At 38.2% G+C, this 24,801-nt stretch overlaps 4 protein-coding genes across 12 annotated transcripts in view; 3 read left to right on the plus strand and 1 right to left on the minus strand.

Moving 5' to 3' along the window:
• The window catches only part of LOC111339590 (uncharacterized), a 52,342-nt gene extending 50,008 nt beyond the window's left edge, over window positions 1-2,334 (plus strand). For all 6 annotated transcript variants that reach the window (XM_088761603.1, XM_088761607.1, XM_088761606.1 and 3 more), the window contains exon 59: window positions 8-2,334. In XM_088761603.1, coding sequence (XP_088617729.1) covers window positions 8-642 — 635 coding nt within the window. In that variant the 3' untranslated portion in view covers window positions 643-2,334. The remainder of the gene's footprint in view (window positions 1-7) is intronic.
• A 798-nt stretch (window positions 2,335-3,132) lies between these two features.
• Window positions 3,133-11,605, minus strand: LOC111339601 (MORN repeat-containing protein 5). Of its 3 annotated transcripts, XM_088761619.1 has the most exons (9): window positions 11,467-11,605; window positions 8,618-8,709; window positions 7,148-7,193; window positions 6,545-6,754; window positions 5,413-5,487; window positions 4,591-4,669; window positions 4,097-4,208; window positions 3,875-4,006; window positions 3,133-3,701 (listed from the first exon to the last, which is right to left on the minus strand). In XM_088761619.1, exons 5-9 carry the CDS (start codon window positions 5,484-5,486, stop codon window positions 3,616-3,618), a joined length of 483 nt encoding a protein of 160 aa, XP_088617745.1. In that variant the 5' UTR covers window position 5,487; window positions 6,545-6,754; window positions 7,148-7,193; window positions 8,618-8,709; window positions 11,467-11,605; the 3' UTR covers window positions 3,133-3,615. The 3 variants fall into 3 exon arrangements, with proteins under 3 accessions (XP_088617745.1, XP_022802019.2, XP_088617746.1); XM_022946284.2 differs by lacking the exons at window positions 6,545-6,754; window positions 7,148-7,193; window positions 8,618-8,709; window positions 11,467-11,605 and adding an exon at window positions 5,557-5,698; XM_088761620.1 differs by lacking the exons at window positions 4,097-4,208; window positions 6,545-6,754; window positions 7,148-7,193; window positions 8,618-8,709; window positions 11,467-11,605 and adding an exon at window positions 5,557-5,698.
• On the plus strand, window positions 5,889-18,377 carry LOC111339599 (uncharacterized). 2 transcript variants are annotated; one of them, XM_088761612.1, is made up of 9 exons: window positions 5,889-6,098; window positions 8,697-8,779; window positions 9,879-9,987; window positions 10,184-10,318; window positions 11,474-11,584; window positions 12,440-12,496; window positions 13,187-13,270; window positions 13,759-14,243; window positions 14,758-18,377. In XM_088761612.1, the coding sequence occupies exons 1-9, from the start codon at window positions 5,889-5,891 to the stop codon at window positions 14,864-14,866; spliced, it is 1,383 nt and encodes a 460-aa protein (XP_088617738.1). In that variant the 3' UTR covers window positions 14,867-18,377. The 2 variants fall into 2 exon arrangements, with proteins under 2 accessions (XP_088617738.1, XP_088617739.1); XM_088761613.1 differs by lacking the exon at window positions 5,889-6,098 and adding an exon at window positions 6,141-6,519.
• A 1,158-nt stretch (window positions 18,378-19,535) lies between these two features.
• On the plus strand, window positions 19,536-24,773 carry LOC111339598 (uncharacterized). Its single transcript, XM_022946282.2, has 10 exons — window positions 19,536-19,798; window positions 21,050-21,278; window positions 21,409-21,491; window positions 21,852-21,960; window positions 22,100-22,234; window positions 22,779-22,889; window positions 23,062-23,118; window positions 23,311-23,397; window positions 23,523-23,986; window positions 24,260-24,773. Exons 2-10 carry the CDS (start codon window positions 21,069-21,071, stop codon window positions 24,372-24,374), a joined length of 1,371 nt encoding a protein of 456 aa, XP_022802017.2. The 5' UTR covers window positions 19,536-19,798; window positions 21,050-21,068; the 3' UTR covers window positions 24,375-24,773.
• Window positions 24,774-24,801: the final 28 nt, after the last annotated feature.

A 24,801-nucleotide genomic window follows, 5' to 3' on the forward strand; every position in this document is an offset into this window, starting at 1 on the left:
TTTTCAGGTTACATTTCATGGCACGGCCGCTGTTCTTGTCAGGACGCGTCAAGTTTTCGCTTATTTCTTTTGCACATCTTTTCTCAAGTAAGTCAGACTCTCTGCCCAGTCTCCAGTTGCAGGCACTGTGAACTTGACAAGGAAGATGAACAAGGAACCAGTAGCCGTGATGACGAGGAAAACCCCGAAAACATTTCAAGTAAACAACGCAGAGAATCATCTGAATTGAAGTTTTTACATCAAAGACTTCACCAAACTAAATCAGACGATGCTTTCACTGGGAAACCTTCAACGTCTCAAGGGTATAAAAAGGAACGTACTAGACAAAAACCAACCACTGCTGTTGGTCGCTCTGCAAGGTCATCTGGTTATAACAGGTTAAGCGGGTTTGTTGAAACGTACAAAAGTTACCCTCGTTCTTTTAGTGCAGGTAGATTCATTCATTCCAATCAGAATGACCCAGGGTCATTTACACTGAAATCTCGTTTTGGCACCCCGCAAATTAGTAACCAATCCTCTCCAGGAAGATTCGCACTCCCGGTTCTTTCCCGGCAACGAACTAAAAGAACTCATCCACACGAACGAGGCTTAACGCCAAAAGTAAAAACGAAGATATCTGTCGATGACTTTGATCTCGGGTAGAAATTCTCTCTGGAGAATAAACAAAATTGAGCTCATCACAAGGATAAACATACGTTAAAAACGTTCTTAGGATATTTTACACCAAAGAATAATCAATTAAACTAAAGGATTTTTTGACCAAGTCTTGGGTTAATATGTTTTAAAATGGAAAAAGTGTAGTCAGGAGATGTCATGAGTTTTATAGAAATTGGTTGCCTGACTTGTTATTTCTTGAAACAGACGTTTCGGCTAATGCTTAAGCCTTCATCATTGATATGAAAAATGAAGATCGTTATCATACGCTATTTAAAGTTAAAAATAAATAAATAACTAAGTAAATAAACGTCTTCTTGCGATATACACTAGTGACGATGGATGTATATCGCAAGAAGACGTTTACTGGTATTCTTACTAATTATTTCAGCTTCGCCCTTTTGATTTTCAAATTAGGTTTGGTCAGAACATTGATCGACAGAGTATATAAGATCAATAATTCCTGTGTTGGTCTTCATCTGGATGTCAAGAAACTTATTTTCTTGCTACGGAAAAATTGTTTTCCATCTTGGGTCATAGACAAGATCATTTACAGGTATCTCGCTAAGAAAAATAATCCTTCTCCTACTGGGCAGAACGCCTCTTCTAACTTCGGTAAACCTTCTTCGCGCTATTATAAACTTCCCTATGTTGGTCGATTTTCTAACATCGCTCAGACTAAGTTAAGACAACTACTCAAACGTTATTGTAGAGCTGATTTAGATCTTAAGTTAGTCTTCAGTACGTTTAAACTCAGAAATATGTTCAGTGTGAAAGATTCAGTACCGCTAGATCTACGTTCGCGTGTCGTTTATAAATTTTCGTGTGCTGGCTGTAATGTCTGTTATATTGGTGAGACCACTCGCCACATTTGTACACGAGTTCGTGAGAACCTCTTGTCGGACAAAACTTCGCATATTTACAAGCACCTGCAATCATCAAGGGCCTGTCTTGACTCTTGTGATACTGAATGTTTCACGATCTTAGATTTTGCCGCTTCAAAATACCAAATTAAGATCAAAGAGGCTTTGCATATCAAAGTGGGAAAAACCCATTCTTAATCAGCAGTTGAAGCATCTAGAATTATCTCTTTCCTTTTAATGACGTTGTTCCTTGGTCTCTTATTTTATTATTATTTTTTTTTTTTTGATCTAGTCAAGCGCGCGCTATTTACATTTTTCGCGTATTTAATATTCAAATTGAAACGTAAGCCCTGACACGTAATTTGTAACGTACCTTAATATAAATTCAAATGTACAACCGTTAAAAGCTCATTTGCAACTGAAGATGACATGAGAATGTCGAAACATGTCTTGTAAATTTAAACTCAAAGTTGTCGTTTCTTTGTTGAGAGTTATTGTCACTCGGCTGCCTTTACGTCCTTTAGGTAACTAATTAGTGACTGTAAATAGAACAAGATTAGTATCAAGCATGTTAAACAGACTTGTCTGTTGAGATGTTTCAGTTTATTTAGCCAATAGAAGGCTCCAAACAACTACATGTTCTTAGTTTAGTCCTAATTTGAGTTCCAATTTTTTTATAAAATCACTACCATTTTATTTGTAGAGGTTAACTATATTTTCGTCCTAGTGACGTTAAAAGGCACACATTTTATAAATAGCTGTATCAACCTATTTATTTGTTTTGTTTACACTAAATGAATGGTTTTGTAGCAAGGTACTATCTTCTTCAGACTTTGCTTGTTTACGTAAGGTCGAAGAACGCAGTTCAGGGAGATTGATGCAAGTGCGCATCGAGTATGCGCACAACGGCCTTGAATTCGGCTGAAAGGAACTAGATAGCGGCAGGGTATTTTAACGCAGAAACGCGCGCATACGTGCGTAAGAAAGGTGTTTAGGCAGTGGGGTGTATTGATTGCAGGAGCACATCTTGAGTGAGAATACTCTCTAAGTTTATGAAACCATGCAAAGGGAATAGAGTAGGAGCATAACACTGTAAGTACAAACAAACAAACATGCCTGTGCACTTCATTAAATGCGTGCGGTTGGACCAGCGAATTTAGCAAGAACGGGTTGTGGCAGTGCACCGATATAAGTTCTTAACTAAAGAAAACGAGACATACATGGGACTGCACGGTCGATCCCTCTCGAAGTTTTGTGACGCAGAAGAATTAAAGTGTCTTGGAACTCATCCAACGCTGCATGTGGAACTACAAGGACGGTGTAAATTTCTGGAGCGCAGTCATGAAGGGGAAAATGTTTCTCTGGAGGGCCTGGTTCCAAGTGAAAGAAATCATGAAAATCGAGTTGCCACAAAGAAAATGTGAATTTAACGAATACTCCAAAATCAGGTTATCAGGTTTCGAAGTAAGTACTGGAACTGAATAAGTTATTTTTTTTGGTAAATAATTCGTTATTACTCAGAAACCTGATTTTGGAGTATCCATTCAAGTCACGACCAAAATAAAATATTCATGTGCACACTAGGGTGGTTTTGCTAAAAGAACAGGGTAATGCATTGTTCTTGATCTTTTTAATGGTAGAGGTTTTGAAGTAAAAAATAGGTTTATTTACAAGTTATATGCAGTCTTGCATTCCTTTCCATGTAAAATATCTAGCGTAAAAACAACTAAGATTTAAACCTTGTCTTCTCTACTGCATTAAGTTTATGCCTGTACACTGGACTAGTTTTACATAGTTCTAGGTTTATTTGACAAATGTGAAATTTCATACCCATTGTGGTCTGGCAAGTCATTCAGTAACCTACAAGCCAACCAAGAAACTTCCTCTGCTTTCCACTATGGGTTAGAATACTGTTGAAAGATGTACATGATTATGCTAAAACAATGAAATCTGCCAGTTAGAGATGATATCATAATCATCAAAACAGGGAAGGAATGTGTTTTCCATGACTGACATTAGTACATGGAGCCTGTCACTTCCCACTCCACCTGCCTTTGGACTGGAAGTGTTATTGGTGTCCCTGTGTTATTCCAAGGATTTACTTGATAAGATCAGGCCTGTATCCCACATTTTCATCCCAGCCTTTTCTGCATGTTTTGAGAATCCAATCATGTTCATCATCATCTGGTGAAAAAAGATAGTTTCGTGGAAGATATTTTGAGTAAAATGCAAAAATTCAATGAATTCTGGGAAAGGTAATGGATTAATTAGAAACTGACTTTAGTTTGCTTTTGTTACAAAAAATGTACAAAATGCTGATGAATGAACTCATTTTCTTATTACATTTACTTACTAACCTGCATTTCGAAGAAACTCATGATCATAGTCAACAACCACTCTTGATACAGGATTGTAAAAACCATCACCACAGTCATAGCAGCCTTCTGGAATCTCTCGAGGTGGAATACAATTTGTGAGCTGAGATCGACCTACAGGGCAATACATAAAAATGTTAACATAAAAGAGACTTTCCTTTCCACACCTTACATTTGCATAGAACAATAGTAGCAAGGATGTACCTGCTGGCTTGAGTCCATGGCAGATCTCGGTATAAAATCTCCTGTCGTATCCATCACAATACTCCCAATCCTCTTCATCATATTCTAAGCCATCAGCAAATGTATATTTGCCCTAGAAAATGTGCACCACAAACTATGCTTTATCAATTTCTTGAGTTTTTGCAAAGCCTCATATGTTTTAGTTTCACCCACACTACTCTCCTCAAGTGTGGACTGAGGTGAAAGGTGGGAGGGGAGGGTTGGGGTTAGAAACTGTTTAACCACAATCCAAAGTCACTAAAAATAGGTCAGACTTTTTAGACAAAACTATCAGTGTTTATTTTTTTGCTGTTTTTGTTAGTCTTATTGTTAGCATTAGTATAATCATTATCAATATACCCATCTTTGAGAAATATATGTCATAAGCCACCGGTCATTATCAACTAATTTATGCTTATTTTTTTTTGGTTTTTGTTCAAAGTTTTTTTCCAAGTTGGTTTCATTGTTACACATACCTCCACTGCAATTCCCTTCTCCCACTTTCCAACATACTTGCTTCCATTTGAGAAAAATAAAGTACCTTCTCCATGAAACCTTGTATCATGGGAAATTTCAAAACAGAAAATGTTATTTCAAGTTATGACACTATGCGGTATGGAAAACAACAGTTAAAGGTTCAACTAAAGTACATTAATCACTATGGCAGCTGATTGATTACTGTCCAAATGGAATGAGAGTTAATCTCTGAAAATTCAACAATAAAAAATCATTGTGTTTAATAAAATCCAAAATCAAAACTGATAATTCAAACAGGTTGTATTTACGTACAGTACGGAACAAATGATGGAAAAATTATAAAATAAAAAAGCTGGAATCTCGAGACTTCTGGCAAGAGAAAATGTTTAGAGTGAAAACAGAATTGTCAATTTATTGGAAACAACAAATTAACCGGCTCCCCCACTGATAACATATTAAATTAAGATTGAAAGCAAGCAATCAAGGAAATGACAAAACAGCAGAAGTTTTGTGCGTCAAAATTTGTCACGCTGTATTGAGTATATGCGTCATTCACGAACAGCGTGACGTCAACCGAACCAAATGTCAATAATTTCAGGTTCTTAATTATTTGATCGAAATTACACAAAAGTAAGATCATTGAAATTTTCACCAGCTGACTATAGTATTTGTGACTCAAAACGCATAAAACATTTAATACCTCGCTCGACACAATGTGACCATATATACTCCATGAATTAATGTGATAAAAACAGCTTACAAAAGAAGAGCAACAGCCTAAAATTAAAAATACTTTCCACTAGGAAAAAATATGAACTTACATTCCATCCTTCATCTCGCCGACGTATTTTTTTTTCAGTGAAGGAGGCAAAGTATATTCCGCTTGACCCTCCATTCTGGAATTATGAACACAAATTTAACGTGATTGACGATAGCTAGTTTGAACACGATACAGATATCTTTACCTTCCATTTTTTATATCCCCCTCGTGATTGCTGCCAGTGTATTCCATTTTATGGTCTCCAGAACGTAGAAAAAGTAGATAGACTTAGAGTTGTTTTCCAAAATGGCAGACCGTGGTAAGTTTGTTGCTTTGGCAACGAGAGGAGTCTACAGCTTTGTGACCAGCGGTGAAAAGCATGTAACAGGTTATGTAATATTTTTCCATACAATTAAAATATATTGGCTCTCGGTCACTGGAGCGCGTATTTCTATCGCTGAAGAATTTAGAATCGTTTCGCTTTCTAGTCGGACATAATTTCGCTTCTCCAGCCTCCACTGAGATACCCTGTCTAAAATGGAGGACATGTCAATGGTTCAGACACTGATGATTTGGAAAGATGGCGTGACTTTCATGGAAGAAGGAAACTTTCAAGATGCGCTTATGAACTTTATGGCTTTAGAGGGGAGAACAGACTCTTCTCAGCATCTTATCACTTCAGGAAGAAATCTGTTCAACATTGGACAAACTTACGTAGCTCTTGGGAGAATGGATATGGCGGCAAAGGTACTTTTGGGTTCATAGATATCACGACTTCTCCAGTCTAGGTGTTAAATACCGATTATAGTTTTGTGAAGTTTTCATTTACTTTAAGTAATTAACCGATGATCGTGATTTCGTTAATGAGCCGGTATAATTCTCCCTGTTCCTGTCACGCAAATTATAACCATGATGTTGCTGCCCTTTGAAGCGAAATAGTAGTTTTGGGGAGTTAAAAAGTTTGATGCTAATTTTCCAAAACGTCCGGCATATTTGAAATATTATGTGCAAATATTGTTTATTTATATACATTTATTTATTTTTATTGTCGATTATATTGTAGTAAATTAAGTTTTGCTGAGTAAGCGGGTCAAAAAAGTTGCACCTGGGGGCTATGTAATAGCTTGAAGTGAGGTCGTGGCTGAATTCATGGATATCATTCTAATTGGTAATGATATTGAGAAAAAAATTACCGTGAGTAAGATGCAGTAGGAGAATCTCCAGTAGAGATAAATCGATTCCATGTGACATGATTTTGATGTTTGTATTAGTCGACCACAGATTATTCCATTCTGTTTAATATTGCTTCTTAGCACTCACACCTTGAATTGGTCCCCTAGGGACCTCCTTGGACTGCAAGGTGCTTAAATCATCAGGATTGAATTTGTTGTTATTACACTCATCTACACATAAAAGAAAGTTCGGTATTTGCTCTGAATTATTGCATGATAGGCATTATTTTAGAAGAATTGTTAGTGAAAGCAATCACAAATTGCTAAGGGCAGACTGGAATCATTATGGGAAATTCAAATCGCATGTGACCAAATTTAATTATGTTACCAGATGAAATTCTTTCAATGTCTAAACAAAAGAATTCTGATTATAAAAAGGTTATAAATGCTTAAATTTATTCACTTCCACGGATAAATGCACACTGGCATTAGACAGTGCCTATAAACCACAAGGTAAAAGATGTCTTAACAATAGTACCCTGAATTAATTCTCTCAAGTTGGGATTCATGAATTTCATGATCTGTACAAAATAGGACAACTGTCCAACAGTAAATTATTTTTACCATATTGATGCAATTACTCCAATTGACTCATCACTCCATTTGACAGCTGTAACAAAAAAGATTAATTTGTAAGTACTTGTCCTGGATAAGTGTTGCCTATATTTGGTGCTTATTTTTGGACTAAGGTTTGCCTTAAAGAACCTCTGTCAGAAACCTATTGCCCAGCAACATAATGTTTCTTTTTCTGTTTGAATGTGTAATGATATCACAAGGATGATAGCAAATGTTTCAAGCACAAATTTAGGAAAATTTCATGTGTTACATGATTTTTTAAAAGAGAAATTAAAAACAGGCCTCAAAGTTTCACAGTCATCCAATTTTGTTAATCACTGATATGATTAAAGACCAAACTGGACTTCACTGAGTCCTTAATTACTGTTATTAATGAACCCCTAGGCACCCTCTTGCATTAATGGCCATGATATTAAAGTTTTTGATGCCATAATACAAACCTTTGTAAGGTAAAAGCCCTTTATCTCAGAATCTACCAAATGAGACAGTTTATAAATTCAGAACATGACTCAGATTTACAATCCATTAACATTTCCTGGAAATATTACTTTTGAAGGGTAGTAAGATGCACCTCTTACTGCCCCCCCTTCAATATCCGCGTCGCCCACAGACCCATCACCACACTACGTCAGTTACTAATCAACGTTAAAGACAAAGACGAACCGAAGAACAGACAGGGAACGATTTATAAGAGCAATTGTTCCGACTGCCAAGCGTCCTACATCGGTGAGACTGGCAGAAACCTCAGAACAAGACTGACTGAACACAGACGGGCGATGAGGAAAGGTGATGTCAGCAATCACATTGCTGAACACCATCGACTTACCAACCACAACATTGACTGGGACTCTGTGCAATGCCTAACCTACAGCACTGACTATTTTCAACGACTGACTCTGGAAAGCTGGTTTACTAACTTAGAACAGACTCCCCTAAATAGATGTCAACAACTACCCGTTCCATACAAACGACTCATTCACGACATAAACATCACAAACGACTGAAAAAGAATGACCTAACTTTACTGACAGATCGAAACAGACCAATCACGACCAATTTACGTCACTTGAGTCTTACAGCCAATAACATCATGGCAAAACCAACCGATCATTTCACACGAACTGGAATAAGAGCATTCTACTGACAACAATTATTCACTTGACTCTGATGATGACTTCCGCAAAGGTTGTCGAAACATCAGTCACTACCACCGACAACAGTCCTTCTCAGGACTACACTCACCCGGATGATCAGACTACGCCTTCACATTGTATTGTGTGGAATAGATGCCAAAGAGTATATTTTCATATCCCCATAATACCTTCTTACTTGCAAGATCACTATTTCTTATAGTTATCTTTGACAAACAAATGAATCTCACTCTAGAAATTCAATGATTCAATGATTGATCTGCTTGAAATGCAACCAACATAATTATACCATAGCTGTGAAACTCACCCAGTAAGGTTTATCCCATTATTGTATTCATCAAAGTTATTCAGTTTGCAGTCTAACAATATTCCTTTTGTCAATGAAGGCTTTTGAGGAGTCTGTAGAAAAAGACAAAATGATGGCAGTTGCTCATTATATGCTGGGGAACATCAATTTGGCTTTGAACAGGTAAGAACATTACTTTAAGGTACTTTAGGAAATTCGTGAACAAATTTACTGTGCCTTGAATTCATAGTAATGTAATTGGCTATAACTAGGGTAAAATTAAATGAATATGTACGTCACTTCTGTTAATTTTAGTAACTCATGCTATAATCAAAAGTGGCCAGCATGATTATATAGGATGATCTAAAATTTGGGTTTTGTATATTTTGACAGTTCTCCTTAATAATAGGAAATTTTCCTTTCATTTGTACTAAAAATTCCTCCATTCAAGGGGCAGATGATTTTAGATTGCTGTTTTATTATTATCATTATTATTATTATTATTATAATTATTATTATGAATGGTTTCATTGAATTTTCTATCAGTTTGGTGTAGCAGTTGATAGCAGCATTCTGGTGCCATGTGGAGCTGCATAATTATAGACCACTTTCATAAATGGCTGCCGTATAAATATTCTTTTCTTTAAATTTAAATTAGCCCTTCTGGCCTCGCTCGAGATAATGTATTCTTTTGAATTTTGTACTGGAGAATGAGGCCAGTAGGGCTAATTTAAATTTAAACAAAAGAATATTAATCCGGCAGCCATTTATGAAAGTGGTCTAATATAGTATTGTGGCTCCCAAGGAGAACTACAGTTCAAATTCCTTTTCTCCAGAGCCGTGTCCTCAGTACTTTAACAATAAGCTGGCAGCTTATAGAAAATGGCACATTGATAGAATTAAGAAGCTATTAATGAAATAAATGGAAAATATGAGACAGTTCTGAACCTTTTTTTTGAACTGCTCAGGGCTCGAAATTAACAGTAACCCGTTAACCAAGGGTTAGTAATTTTCAACATTTGGTAATTTTCAACATCATGTAGTTTGAGCTACTCTTTAATTTGCCCTATTCGTTATTATGATCAAAATGTTCAATATTTGAGATATCGTAACTTGTCAGCTTGGATACCAAACTTTATAATTTGGTTAGTAAAAAAGATATCTACTAACCCTTGGGTTAGTGATCCAAAAATTAAATTCGAGCCCTGCTGCTATTTTAGTTTGATATTCTTGCAGGTTATATACAATATGTACATTATTTTTTCATTTTCTTTTCTCCTAGGAATGAGAAAGCACTAACGAGCTATGATAATGCTTACTTCTATTTGCGTGGAAACAGATTGATTAATTATCAACAACTAGGACTAAAGGCTAAACTCTACTTATGTGAGGTATGGGGTGAAGTAAGATTCAAATAAGGAAGTTAAATTTCACAACGCATGACAATCATGTCATAGGAACTTGAAGCCTAATTGCTGGCAGTTTGATTAAAGGCTTAATTCCTACTAGATCTTGTTCCCTTGTATCTTCACCTTCAATTTTTATCTTTCTCATAAGATAACACACAAATCTTTTCTTTTCATTTAGATCCTCACCAACAGGGCCATTGCCCGCTCCAGGTTAGGTGATTTTCAAGAAGCTAAAAATGATTTTTTGATGGCTTTACAATCCAAGGTGGAACCTAGACACGGTGTTATTGATGACCATCTTCTCTGTTGGCAGGTAAAGCACTCAGTGCTTATACAGTAAGTTTTATTTTAGGTGTTGAAATTAACTATGTGCAGTTAGCTTTGATTACCTGAATGATTGATTGAAATGAATTAATACCAAGTATTAATTAACCAACTGATTCAGCTGAAAGAACAAATCTCATATGTGACTAAACACTTCTGAGACTCAACTTAAGGACTGACATGACGGACTGATACACTAGCTGTGAACATAACAACTGGCCCTCTAACTGGCTAACTTAGTAACTAAATAACTAACTGATTGACTGACAGATCTCGTTGTAGCTGTTAGACTGAGTGATCAACTGACTGATTGACAGACCAAGTGGTTGATGTACTAATTGACTGACTGACTGTCGACCGACCGACTGACCAATTAACAGACAGACCAACTGATTGCCAGACTAGTTGTTTGACTGCCGCCTGGTGTACTTATAGTGACTGATTTCTTTGTTTAGAGATTGACTGGTTTACTTCCTAGCTCATTGATTTACTTTCTGACTCACAGCTTGCCTGACTGGCTCTCATTTCCTCTGAAGAAGGGCTAATGCCAGAAATGTCAGCTTTGAAACTCTTTACAGTGGCTAGTTTACATTTATTTATCAACTGATAAAACTAAAATTACCTTGTTATACTCTCCCACCGATGCAGCACTACAGTTTCTTTAGAAACTTACACCCTTTACTAATTTGGCTCTCAGACTGTTTGACTGGCTGACTTACTGGCTACACCTGTCTGACTGACTGACTGACCGACCGGCTGACTGACCGACCGGCTGACCGACCGGCTGACGGACCGTCCGGCTGACCGACCGACCGGCTGACGGACCGACCGGCTGACCGACCGACCGGCTGACCGACCGACCGACCGGCTGACCGACCGACCGGCTGACCGACCGACCGGCTGACTGACCGACCGGCTGACTGACCGACCGGCTGACTGACCGACTGGCTGACTGACCGACCGGCTGACTGACCGACCGGCTGACTGACCAGCTGACTGAACGGCCAAACAAGCTGGCTTGCCTTTGGACTGACTACGTATCTTTAACTGCAATTGATGTCTGTCTGTCAAGACTTTCCATTTCTTTTTCTCTTCATAATAAATATACATATTTAATAAAACCTTCTCGTCTCTTACCCATCAGTCTGGACAAAATGTAGAACCCATGAAGATGCCATCAAATGCAGTCTTTCAGCCACAGAAACGCCATATTGATGCCATTAGCGAAAAGCGTGATTTCTTGGGACAATCCAAGGTAAAGAGAGAAATAAGGTTGAAGAACACTGCCTGAAATTCAAAAAGAAAAATTTCGTTGTTGTCAGTGGGGATAGTTTGATTAACTCCTCAGTTCTCTTTGGAAATTGAATCCGTACGCCAGGTAAAATCTGCTCACCACTGACTATAGCACACAAGACCACTGGGCAGGGCTGACTCTATAACACACAAGACCACTGGGCAAGGCTGACTATAACACACAAGACCACTGGGCAAGGCTGACTTATAACACACAAGACCACTGGGCAGGGCTGACTATAACACACAAGGCCACTGGGCAGGGCTGACTATAACACACAAGACCACTGGGCAAGGCTGACTATAACACACAAGACCACTGGGCAAGGCTGACTATAACACACAAGACCACTGGGGCAGGGTTGTTCAAAAGCTAGGTTAATATAACCCAGGGTTTGTGTAAAGTTTGACTTCAGATCTGACAGCTTGAAAAGGAAATTCAATATAATTCTTTTTTTTCTACAGTTTGAAGATTGGATTCTCTGAAAAGACTAAGGAAAATTATCCCAAGAAGGCTCTCGAATAGAGAAATAAAGAAACCTGAATTAAAATTTAACTCTGGATTCACGCTAATCAGCCTTTGAACAAATGGGCCCTGATGAGTATACTGGTGTAATTGAGAGGCTGGGGTAGAGTTGTCCTTTCTGGTGTACTTAGTAATTGTGTGATTATAATCGTAAAGAAGGCGTCAGTTCGTGCTAGAATATTTTCATCTACACTCTAAACTGGTAAGAGAGTGTGAATAGATAATCTCACTAAGTATGGTTCGGCGGTCTGTGAGAAACTTTTACAGCTTTCATAACTTTTGCAATGTTAGGTTGTCGCTGAAAATGAAGTCACAAGATTTCCCAGTACTCGCCTTAGAACCTCCACGGTACGTTTGTACTGATTTTTGTCTTATATTTTCTTCATGCTAGATCCTATTATCTTTAGAAGATTTTTTGAAGCTTATTTTTCTACATGTGGACACAAGTTCATCGATCCAGAAACCGTACTATTTTTCAATCTCCCAAGCCATAATTGTTATGAAATCAAGACACTGAGTGGGTCTCTAGATTCTATAGAGTAGCCTAGCCTTTCTAAAGTTGTCTTTAAACGTCCTTTTAAATCCTAGTGGTGGATGACGTCATTGTGACTCCTGCTTGAACTGCCTGGTCGCTTACCTGTGGCTTAAACTGAACAATCTCCCACTGATTTTTTTTTCATCCTTTGGTGATCAGTTATAGTTTCAGGGAAAGGCATCTTCGAGTCGAAGTCTTCATCAAGCACCTTTTTGTGAACCAAACTTTCCGGTTTGGTTCTGCGGGTGCGGCCAGGTCGCGGGGTTGTTTGTGTATTGGTTGTCGAATTTATAGCACATTTGAGGACAAATTGGAGTTTGCAGTGCAATCTGAAAACGTAGATGAATAGAACATTTTTATTTTATGCTTTAAATGGTGGAGATAGAAATGACATGTTCTCTGAAGCCTAACTCCCCGGCCTGAAACCCGGTACATTGCATATGGCTGCCTAGGTATTTTTTGTATCATCGCACCTCATACAATGCTCTTATTCTGTTTGTCAGACTCAGCCTCCATCCCCGGGTCTTCTCAAAGATGTAGAAAATGAGCAATCTCCTGAACAGCAAATCCCTGCAGCTGGACGGGTGGTATGTAATAAGATGTTAGTTGATATATTAATAATTTTTGGTGAGGGGGGGGGGGGCCTACAAGAATAAAGCAGTCGTAACGGAAACCTTCATTCGATGTTATCAGTTATTACATGTATGTCACGAACGTGCTTCATACTGTTGAACCTCCATCGAGCAGTAGCTGTTCTGTTGGAGTCCATTAGAAATCTTGACTATTATTTGATTTTAAGCTAACTTAAATCTATTGTTCCCCCCCCCCCCCTCTTCACCGACGCGGCACCACACTTTCTATAGAACTTACCCCTTTATTTAGTTTGTTCTTGGTTTACCTACGAAGGTCTGTCTCTATATAATCAAACCTTGTTATGCTAGCTTATTTTAAGTTTGCACTGATCGCGTTTAGCGTGTTAGAAAAAAATTAATGTTTTGAAATAGAATTTCCTCTCATCGGTCACCACATTCACCTATAGCTGTTGACTGAAAATGTAAATCTGCATCGTTATCAGGCTTCAGGAAGACACGCATTATTAAACGACTTGAGGAAAAAAGAAACTCGTCGTTCATTGAAGAAAGTCTCTTCTCGGATAGAACCACCGAGGAAGCCGCTTCCAGGCCTTCCCGACAGGCCAGAGAGTCCCCGTCGACCCCCACCTTCTCCGCGTGCATCTCATACCCCGAGATTTCTGGCTGAATCTCGTTCCCCGCTGCCTCACAAGAGGCCCGTAATTCAAGCAGAGAATAGACGAGCGCAATCTGCATTTGAAATGAAACCCCCTTCCAAGCCCCTACCTCCAGCTCCAAAATCTAAAAGCCCCCTTCCTACAAGAAAAATATCGATGCCAGCTCAATTCAAACAAGAACGTGACGTCACGGTCAAGTTTCAGTTGGTTCTCACGCGATCTGTGAAAGTGGACCAATCAGCCTCGGCCCAGGACCTTCTGAGAGCCGCGGCCAATACATTTAAAATGTCCGAAGATTCATTTGCATTATGGTATGACGATTGATGTTACAGTTGCAATAATTTATATTTTGCCGACAAATTTTTGGTTTCAACTTTGTAGTGTACGAATGAGATGACAAACCTTTGCGATGGGCCATGCATTAGTAGCGCACTACTTTGTGTAACATTTTCAACGAGGGTAACAGTTTTGAATAAATTTAGCCACTTGAAAATTGCGCCCAAAAAAATTATTGCTCATCGAAGAAAAAAACCTGCCTGAAAAAAAAGTTTAGCGTGGGGCAGAAAGTCGTCTCTTCATTCCCTAATAAATAATAATAAATAATAAATAATAATAAATAATAAATAATAATAAATAATAAATAATTAATCCGTTTATCAGGTATAGTTCCACATATATTTTTCTCTTGATTCTCTCGGTCTAATTCCTCAGTGTGATATCAAGGTGTTAGGATATGGGATAAGTAACTGTTACATATAATATAGAAGTCTTCCAATAGTTATCGAAGCTTTGTAAAATACTAGGTGTTTGATTTATTTTATTCAGGTACACGAAGGACAATCAGCTCAGCTCTCTCCAAGAGCAGAATGTGAAAGAATTACTCCAGTCGCCAACGGAGCAAACGGTGTTCTGTTACGAAAACAAACCCGAGTGATGAACGTTTTTTCACTGCAATTTACGTGAGCTAATTGATAACTCTGTCAGTCACTACTCATTTTTAAAGAGTCGATACAGTTATATAAGGTATATACTTTTTTTTTTTTTTAATTAAACTGCTCCAAGGGCGAGTCATTGTGATATCAAAGATAATCATTTCTTGCGTGCGTGTGGTACATTATACATACATTTTCTGTTTGATAAATTTCAAGTCTTGTTTTGTGCAGCACACCACACAGTTGTGACAGACACTTGAAGTAGACTTTTCCTTAAGGGAACTGATTGGTAAGATAAGTTGTTTAAAGATTATCTATGAGGTACAGCTATTTAACATTTCTGTCATCGAGGGAATAATCTCGAAAATTTTTTACATCTCGCGCCTCTGGGTCGTGATTTTTACACACTTTTCTCGTGTTCCTCCAATTAATGTTATTAACACCCCGCGTAGGTTATTCTGCCGGTACTAAAAAGTAAAAAGTGCGGTCTAGAGGTGGTTTGCAACCAATCTCTAGAGACAGTCAACAGTGGTGAAAGGAACAAATGCTGGTGGACGAACAGTAGGAGCTAATGAGATAGCTATTGTTTACGTCCACCAACATGGCGGCAATGACGTAACGTGCAAACCACCTATTTGATTAAATCAGAGTTAATAGAGGGAACTCTATTAACTCTGATTAAATGGACCAGCGAAGAGGTATATCAACAAACTTAAGATCAGTAGTTCGTTTTCTAACAGCTCGTCTCAAGGAGTATTTTTTTTAGATTAATCTAATTACTGGCAGCCGTTCTTTAGGATGCTGTGCAACACTTCCTTCAAAAAAGTCTTGAATTCGCCTGCGGTAGTGTTGAGTGATATCGCAAAGAAGGACTGCGAAGGACTGGAGACTAACTGAATGCCATGATTCAAAATAGAATTATTTGTTCGAATTATCAATTCATCCAGTTGTAGTTTGGTTTTTGTTTGCTTGATTGATTGTTGTTTTTGTGGAATATAGGTATAATTTCTCTAGGTTTCGTGAGTCTCAGCAGAACTGTTTCGCTTATTTGTAAAGTTATTTAAAAGAATGTAATGAGATTTGAGAAAGTGTAGTTTATATGAAACAGTCCTGAGATGTTTATCGCCTTGTACTCTAAAATTGATCTTACTGATAAAGGTAGTGCGTCCCAACTGCTGATTTGAAAACTACAACAACCTTTACTGTTCATAACAGTACACACATAATTTTCTCGGAATATCGTTGCTGTAATGCCTTACTATATCATACTGGTATGGGCGTAATAGTAGGTCCTTTTCTTCAAAATATGATATCTTCTTTGCGCTGTTAAGATAATCTGTAATATCTGTATGATAAGACGATAGTTGCTTGGCCGTTAATGTTGCTGCTTAGGTAATTTATGTGTGTATTTTTCTGGAAAACGAAATCATTCGAGGGTACATCGCTACCAGTGTATCAGGGCGTAGGGTAAAATATGAACTGGACTAGACTAGACTATTTTTTAGACGATTTTTTGGACGAATTTTTGGACCATTTGTAAGGGGGGAGGCACACCTTTAGTACTCAGGAAGGGGTGGGTGCAGTCGACAAGTATTGAGTACAAGTACTGAGGGAGGGGTGGGGGAAGAGTGTTATTACTCAGTGAGGGGTGGTAGGTGGTTGTAATTGTAAACGCTACTGGTTAAAGGAGCTTTTACTCGATCGTACTATTTATTTTAATCGGTTTTTCGACTGTCTTCTATCAAAATGTTTGCGCGGGGCCGCGGCGTTTCTTTAATTACCGGCACTGCTCATGGAGATGCACCTATTAGAATTAAAAAAAAAGTCTTCGTCAGGCCAGTAGCCCATACAGCCTAAGCGACGAAGTATTTGTACTCTCCCCCCTAGATGGGATGCTAATCCATCACTTGGTTTCTCCCCGTTTCAAATTCGCCTCCACTCATTTACACACCTGTAGGATGTCTAGGGAGCCATGACCATTAGGCCGCCACGCTTTTCCAGCCGGAACCATTGCAGAAGATTAAACAAATGCAATATTTCTAATTAGTTTAGTTGTTCAATTGTAAAAAGCTCCGAACTATTACAAATTAAAACTCTACCTTAAATGTTATTAACCACACATTTGGAGCTATCAAGATCAGCCGTCTACAGTGATTGAGAGATTGTCAGTTACTCGACATCTTTTCGCGTTTATTATAAATACCTTGAATATGTACCTTTGAATATAAACCTTGTTTAGAAAAATCCATCTGTACAGGGTTTCTATTCAAAGGTTTATATTCAAGGTATATAGAATAAACACGAAAAGGTGTCGAGTAACTGAAGATCTCTCAATTTTAACAGTAGACAGCTGGTCTTAATGGTAGCTACTTTGATAGCTCCCAATGTGTGGTTAATAATCATTTAAGGTAGAGTATTAATTTGTAATAGTTCGGAGCATTTTAATTAGTTTAGTAGTTCAATTATAATTGTTTAATTAAGTTGTGAATTTACCATCAATTTTTAATCATCAATATTCTTATTTATTTATTAATTTACTTTTATTTTCTTAAAAATTATTATTTTTCGGTCATTCCGGGAATTCCGGGTGTTCCGGTTCCGGTTCCGGTTCTAAATTTCAGCATTTTGTGTTTCCAAACTACCTTTTCGAGGTGTGCGGTCTGCGGTCTGCGGTCTGCGGTCTGCGGTCTGCGGTCTGCGGTCTGCGGTCTGCGGTCTGCGGTCTGCGTTTTCTAGGTCTGTGTTAACGAGACACTTGAGAGATTATTGCTTTGTACGATTGTACCAAAAATGATTTGATATAGTAAACGTACAAACGTTAAAATTGCGATAGCGCTTGTGAATTCTATATTTGCGGCTAAAGTCAAGGAAAAGCCAAAGAACGGAAATTCTGTAATCTTGAGCTCGTCTGATAACATCAACGGCAAAAGAAAGATAGATAAATCTGGTAATCACACAAAGGAAAACTGATGGTGCACAAGTCGACTCAAAAGGCACACGCATAACCTCTGCCAGACTGGTAACTCGACAGTGGAGGATCGTAAACGCGATATTTTCAATAAGAATTAAAGTCCAGTGTTTGCGTGGCAGTTTCGCTTTCGCATGGCTAAAACTTTAAAGAAACGCTGCGGCCCAGCGCAAAATGTTGATGTAGGAGAAGTCAGTCGAAAAACCGATTAAAATAATTATTACGATCGAGTAAAAGCTCCATTAACCAGTAGTGTTTACAATTACCACCACCTACCACCCCTCCCTGAGTAATAACACTATTTCCCCACCCCTCCCTCAGTACTTTTCGACTGCACCCACCCCTCCCTGAGTACTAAAGGTGTGCCTCCCCCTTTATAAAATGGTCCAAAAAATGGTCCAAAAAATAGTCCAAAATCGTCCAAGAAATAGTCTATTCTAGTCCAGTCCAGTCCATATTTTACCCTATGCCGTCTATCACGACTTTTTCTTAAAATCTTGTACTAACAGTAAGTATTTTTTGAATGATTAAAGGATTAATATGTTTGGGGTTCTTGATCTGTTAATCTGAATATAATATTTCTTTTTTTCGTTTCTTCCAACTTGTTTTCCTTGCTGTCACTAGTAGCAGCGCGCACGGACTAACAGAGGATCTCCTGCCAATGAAATACTTATGAATTATACAAAAAAATCTCCGAAATTTGTTGTCAGAAGCCTAAGCCAATGAAAATTTGAGCATGATAATCTAGAACAATCGACTGAATTACCCAAATAACCCATACACAGAACTGACTAATGATAAAAGGTATAATTGTGTTACTGGGCACTCACACAAACAAACAGAGTGTGTAAATTGAGGGATATTTAGTTAGGTATTTTGAGTTGATCATTTTCATTTACTACCACTACTCAACATTATAGTACTCACCATATCGCCCAAAATCTTCCAGGTAATTTCTGTTGATCGCAAAAGTAAATGAAGCGGATGTAGGCTTAATAACTTCGGTGTTCTTTCTTCAGCAGCGTGGTAAACATCGTCTATTTCTATTGTTTACAACCAAATTTTCTCGTTAACGAATACGTCAGCAGGAGGTTCCTTAATCAGTGAAAGCGCTGATAACGTGCTAAGCTTTTTTTGTGGGCGGCTAATGACGTGATAAAAGCTTGGGTGACGTTGTAGCTAATTGTTAGGCATTTTCGTCTAAAGCTGCCTAGTTACAGCAGGTGAAATCGTGTACAGCAGTGATATTTACTCAAAGTTCTCGAAGTACGCACGCCTATCAAACTCATTATGCGTTTAAAGCAATGGAAGCAAAGATTTACACCCATTTATACAGGCCCAAATATCTGAGATTAGATTAGCCTCAGGCCTTTTAATATTTTTAGCTTCATTTTTTTATTTAGTGTATTTTTAATGTTTATCAGATGTCAACCCACAGGACAAAATTTTTCCTGGCGAAAAATTTAGTCATGAATCCCTAGATTATTTTGATCCAACAATCTTTGCAGATGACTCCTTGTTGAAGTGTTTCGTGGCAGCAATAAAACCTCAACTAAGCACTTGCGTGGTAAACTGATTTATGGCGAGTATGAGGAGATAATATTGTTAGGATTTAATTATTCAGGCTACCTATTTGCGGCTACCTATCAACTAGGTCATTTGATTTACATTTGAATTGTGTCACTGTTTGCGGAAATTCTTTATGAAGTGTTTTTCTTAAGAAATCGGAAATGAGGCTAAAAAAAATGTTACTTTCCTTTTATGGGCTAGGGTGTTGTTTTCATCTTACAAACGATTTTAAACCACAATCAAGCTTCAGTGAATTGACTTTGCCTCCGGGCCGTTTTGATTATTATTCGAACCACAGCTCCATTCGGATCAGTCGATATTCACTCCAGCCACTAATAACTGGTGGGCACTTTAGCTGCCGTGCAAAAACTTCGGAAACTCGAATTTAGCAATTCAGGTAAGTGATTTTAGTTTTGTAGTTACAGCTTAGACTCGTGTTAAGACGCGGCCCCTAATTGTTTCCTATTAAAGGCTTTTTCTTCCAAGAATTCTATCAGGAAAAAGCCATTAAGAACTGATATTGGCTGTTTTGCTGAAAGGCTACCTCTTCGGCTTGCTTTTAAAACTCGGGGTAACGATTTATCATCGAGGACACTTGGTTATGCATTAACGATAAATTTAGCTTCAGTTCATCGGCAATTTTAAGTTTAATTTTTGTCTTTCGCCGTAAACGTCTTTGCGACCTCACTATTACCAGCCTGCATTACCCGCGCGCTTTACCACATCAATAGCGCTTCGTCTCGAAACTAACCACAAAGCTGCTAACTGAAAGACATTTTCCAATTGAATCTTGCCTGCTTACGTAGTTTGCGCTATAATTGGCCGGCTTGGTGATGTACATTTGCACCTTAACTCACAATTGTGGGCTTTAAGTTCAAACTCGTTTGGGAACGCACTTATTTGCTTCCAACTTTGAGATACAGACGTAAACTGTGGTGAAAATAAAGAATGAACACTGGAATAGCACGTGCCTCGATTTGTTAGTCGTACGCATCACCGTTCTCAGAATATGCATTTCTCATGCAGCATAATGTTAGCTGTGAGATTATATACACAGTCTTCCGGTAAATTGCAAAACTTAAGTCGCCGAATGAACATAGCCCTGTATTAGCTGCCTTAAATGCCAGTTAGGTTTGTCTGATATTAACCATTCATTATGAGATAATGTAGGTTTGACTCAGTAACAAAACTAAATGAACTTATGATGAAACACTGGATCACTTACACAAAATGGCTTTGATCTTTGCCGAAACAATACCAATGGTATAGTAAAGCATTTTCCATTTAAGTTTTTCGGACAGGTAAATTTGAGACTTTGTTTGCACGCACGGATGTTTTAAACCTACTGTTTTCAGTTGCTAATTTTCTCGAGTGGTAATTAGAAGGTTTAGATACCATGACGTAACCCCCGCCCTCTCACGCTACGTCATAATATACAACCCATAATATTAATATCATCTTTGGAGCCCATCTTAATTTGCTGCCATAACTTCAATTCTTGGTCTACTTTTTCTACCATATGAAAATAGCTTAAAGCAGATTTAAAAGCATTAATTCTACCATCTCTCCCTCTTCCCCCCTCAAATAAGAGAGTCGTAACGTTCCTTTTGAAGGAGAAAAGGTTTCTAAACTCTCCATGTTCCCTTAGCAACCAGCTTTGTTTCAATATGGGGGACATGTCCATGGTGAAGACTTTGCAGATTTGGAAAGATGGTGTGAATTTTATGGAGAAGGGCAACTATGAGGAGGCACTTACAAACTTTATGGCTCTAGAAGGAAGGACCGATTCTTCTCAGCAACTGATCACTTCAGGCAGAAATCTGTTTAATATTGGACAAATGTATCGTGGTCTTGATAGAATGGAGATGGCCACAAAGGTAGATATTATTTATACCGTAAAACTTGTATTCGAGTCTCACAGTTTAATTAAGCTTTGATAAAGCATTAGAGCACTGAATTATATCGAGAATGACGTCACTAGTAAATTATCTCTTCTCATCTTCACAGAGTTTTGAAGAGTCTATAGAAAAAGACAAAATGTCGGCAGTTACTCATTTTCTGCTGGGGAACACCAACTTGGCTTTGAACAGGTAAGGAAAAGTTATCCATACTCGCAGTCATGTTGGCTGTTTTATTGGTAAATGGAAGCGTAGTGTGAAGTCAAACTAACACTGATGTAACTCTTGCCAGGCGGGATGTTCATTACAATATCAAGGGCTTCCACCAATACTTTGATACGTTTCCCTGCTGATGATTCTGCAGTTACAGGTTATGTAACTCACTTAATCACACACATCGGTTCATGGCAAGCCAACAAAAAGGTTCTTACATCTCTCCATTGACAAGGGAGCAGACGAACCATATAACTTGCAAGCAGTAGCACAGATATTAGACATCGGGTGTCTTTAATACTCAGATAAGAAGCGTTATTGAATTTTTTTTTCCATCAGAAATGACGAGGCACTGAAGAACTTTAATGATGCTCATTCCTTTCTCCGTGGAAATAAATTGATAACTTATTATCCATTAGGCTTAAAAGCCAAACTTTACTTGTGTGAGGTAAGCTGTAAAGCCTCCTTTTTAATATTCCACATAACCATACGCACTCCACCTTGAATAAGCCTATCGTTGTCTTGTTCTTTCATATTCTTTTTTTATCATCATCATTATTAGTAATTGGCCTTTTTTTTATTTGCAGATTCTGGTCAACCGGGCTATTGCTAAATCCAGACTTGCTGATACTCAAGAAGCCAAAAGTGACTTTTTGAAGGCTTTACAAGCCAAGGTGGAGCCACGTCATCGTGCAATTGACGACTTCCTTGATTCCTGGGAGGTGAGACTTCAGCACGGCTATGAATTGTTCCCTTAGGCCAGAAGAAGAAAAACCTTGCAATAGATAAACAGTTTTGTTGATTTACCTAGCAAGCTATTGATCGACCCCATTATTTATTGAATGTTTAGGGTTAGGGTTTAACTAACCGTCTCACTCCGGTACCTACTTATTTCCTGATTATAACTGACTTGCTGACGCACCATCTTATTGAGGGACTGGGACTGACTTACCGACTGGCGAACAGAATCACCAACCATGACTCACCGGCTGAGCTGACTGACTGGCAAGCAGACTGCATGACCAAATAACCGTCTGGTTCACTAGCTACTGACTGACCAACTGACCAGCTGTTTGGCTTGCTATCGTATTGTGTCACTCCTTTTCTAACTGAACGTCTGACATCTGTACATTACGTCACCAACTAGCACATGTAAGGCTGCTGACCAGTGCATTCACTTCACCGACCTATTCCCTGTCGTGAATGGTCAGCGGACCGTTCGATCTCTAATGATACTAAGGTTGAGTTTGGGTTTTGTCTCTGCAGTCTGGAAAAGAAGTAGAGCCTTATGACTTACCCTCTCGCGTTGTATATCAACCACAAAAACGTCAAATTGATGCAATCAGCATGAAACAAAATATCGTGGGCCACTCCAAGGTACTCTTTAGGGTTTGATGGTAGCATATAACAAGAAGTTAGTTTCCTTTTTTTTTCATTTTTTTTTTTTCATTGATTCTTTTCTTTGCTGTATTTTGATTTGTTTTGTACATCTCTCTGTTAAGTGTAATTATTTATTTGTTTTTTTTTTAATGCACATTCCCTTTCTAAGGTTGTTGTTGAAAGAGAAATGACTAGGTTTCCTGATTCACGTTTGGAGTCAAAAAAGGTAACTTTCCAACCGCTAATCATAATATTGCAGGTTATCATTAATTATTTTGCTTGGTTTTGGCTGAATCATTGCTTTCATCAGTAAGAGACAAATATGAAGAACTTTATTGCCACTGTTTCGAATGCCAGAGAGATTCCAGTTTTGAGACACAAGCCATCTGCATTATTATAGCTCATTTGTAATTTTCAGACAAGTCCTCGTTCACCGACGAATCCTTCCAAAGACCTGGGAGATGAACAACGTTTGGAACAGCATCAGCCTGCAGCTAAACAGGCGGTATGTAAAAACGTTATAATATAGGAAACAACCACTTAAAAAGTTAGAAAAACGAGCGATACCTTTCTTGACTGCTTTTTTTTTATATAAAAAGAGAACACCGTTAAAATGTTTTTTTGTTCTAGGTATCAAAAGGACATGCCCTGTCAAAAGAAATCCAGGAAAAAGAATCAAATGGTGTTCTAAAAGAAGTCTCCACTGAAGCAAAGGCAGAGAAAAACCTGTCTCCAGGCCACCTTCAGAACCCAGTCAGCCCTGGTCAATCTCAAGCTTCACCAGGAGATTCTTCTACAGGCGGCGGTAGGATCGGAAATCGTTCACCGTTTACTCAGCGGAAAAAAATGGTGGGCTCTTTACCCAAGACACCATCATGGTCCTCTAATGAAGTAGACGCACCCCCTACGAAACCCCTTCCTCCGGCTCCAAAATCAAGAAATTCTGACTTAACGCAGCAATCATCAAGCAAAACACGTGATATCACATTGGTTCTCACGCGAACTGTTAAAGTTGACCAATCAGCCTCCACCCAGGACCTTTTGATAGCCGCGGCCAATACTTTTCAACTGTCCAAGGATTCATTTGCATTATGGTAAGTTGGAGTGGAAGCTTAAGGGAATTTAGATTGGTGCGTAGAGAATTCGGCAAAAATCACGTAAGTTGGAATGAATTAAAGTGAATTATTCATTACGCACTGTTCCTCATTAATCAATTTTTAATAAACCCCAATTCCTCTGTGGCTAAGGTCAATTCTGATATTTAATAGATATTTAATAGATATGTAATAGATATTTAATAGATATTTAATAGATATTTAATAGATATTTAATAGATAGATTAAACACAACAATTTCGTTATCCCCAGGTGCATGAAGAATACAAAGCTGTCAGTCCTTCAAGATCAGGATCTGGAGGAAATCCTGCAGTCACCGTTAGAAAGCGCCCCAAAAGTTTACTGTTACCTGAATAAACCGAAGTAGAGAACATTTGACTGCAGCAGTTTACATAACAATATCGATTAATTTTTCTGCTCTCTTAGGCGTCTTATAAACGATCAAATATCCTGTCATTTGCTAAATGAATGGAATTCGTTATGTTCTCTGCAACGCATCAGTTTAGTTCTAGCTAATCGCATAATTTTGAAATGCGCTTGCTATGGTTGCAATCTTGAAATCAAGCAATGCAAAATATTTTACATAAATGGTTAAGAAAAGTAGAAGACCAAACTGGTGGGTAGCGTGATTTTTGCGCGGTTAGCAAAGCGGAAAGAGAATACTTCAATATCGAAAACCAGGTGTGTAATAAGTACGTCAAACAAGGAGGCGGACAGTGCACTTAATAAAAAGCATTTTTCACCAATAAATTTTTGTTAAAACGTGGATTTATGGCCATGAAGATTTTTTTGAA

Source organism: Stylophora pistillata, chromosome 5 (assembly GCF_964205215.1).
Source record: "Stylophora pistillata chromosome 5, jaStyPist1.2, whole genome shotgun sequence".
Taxonomy (NCBI): Eukaryota; Metazoa; Cnidaria; class Anthozoa; order Scleractinia; family Pocilloporidae; genus Stylophora; species Stylophora pistillata.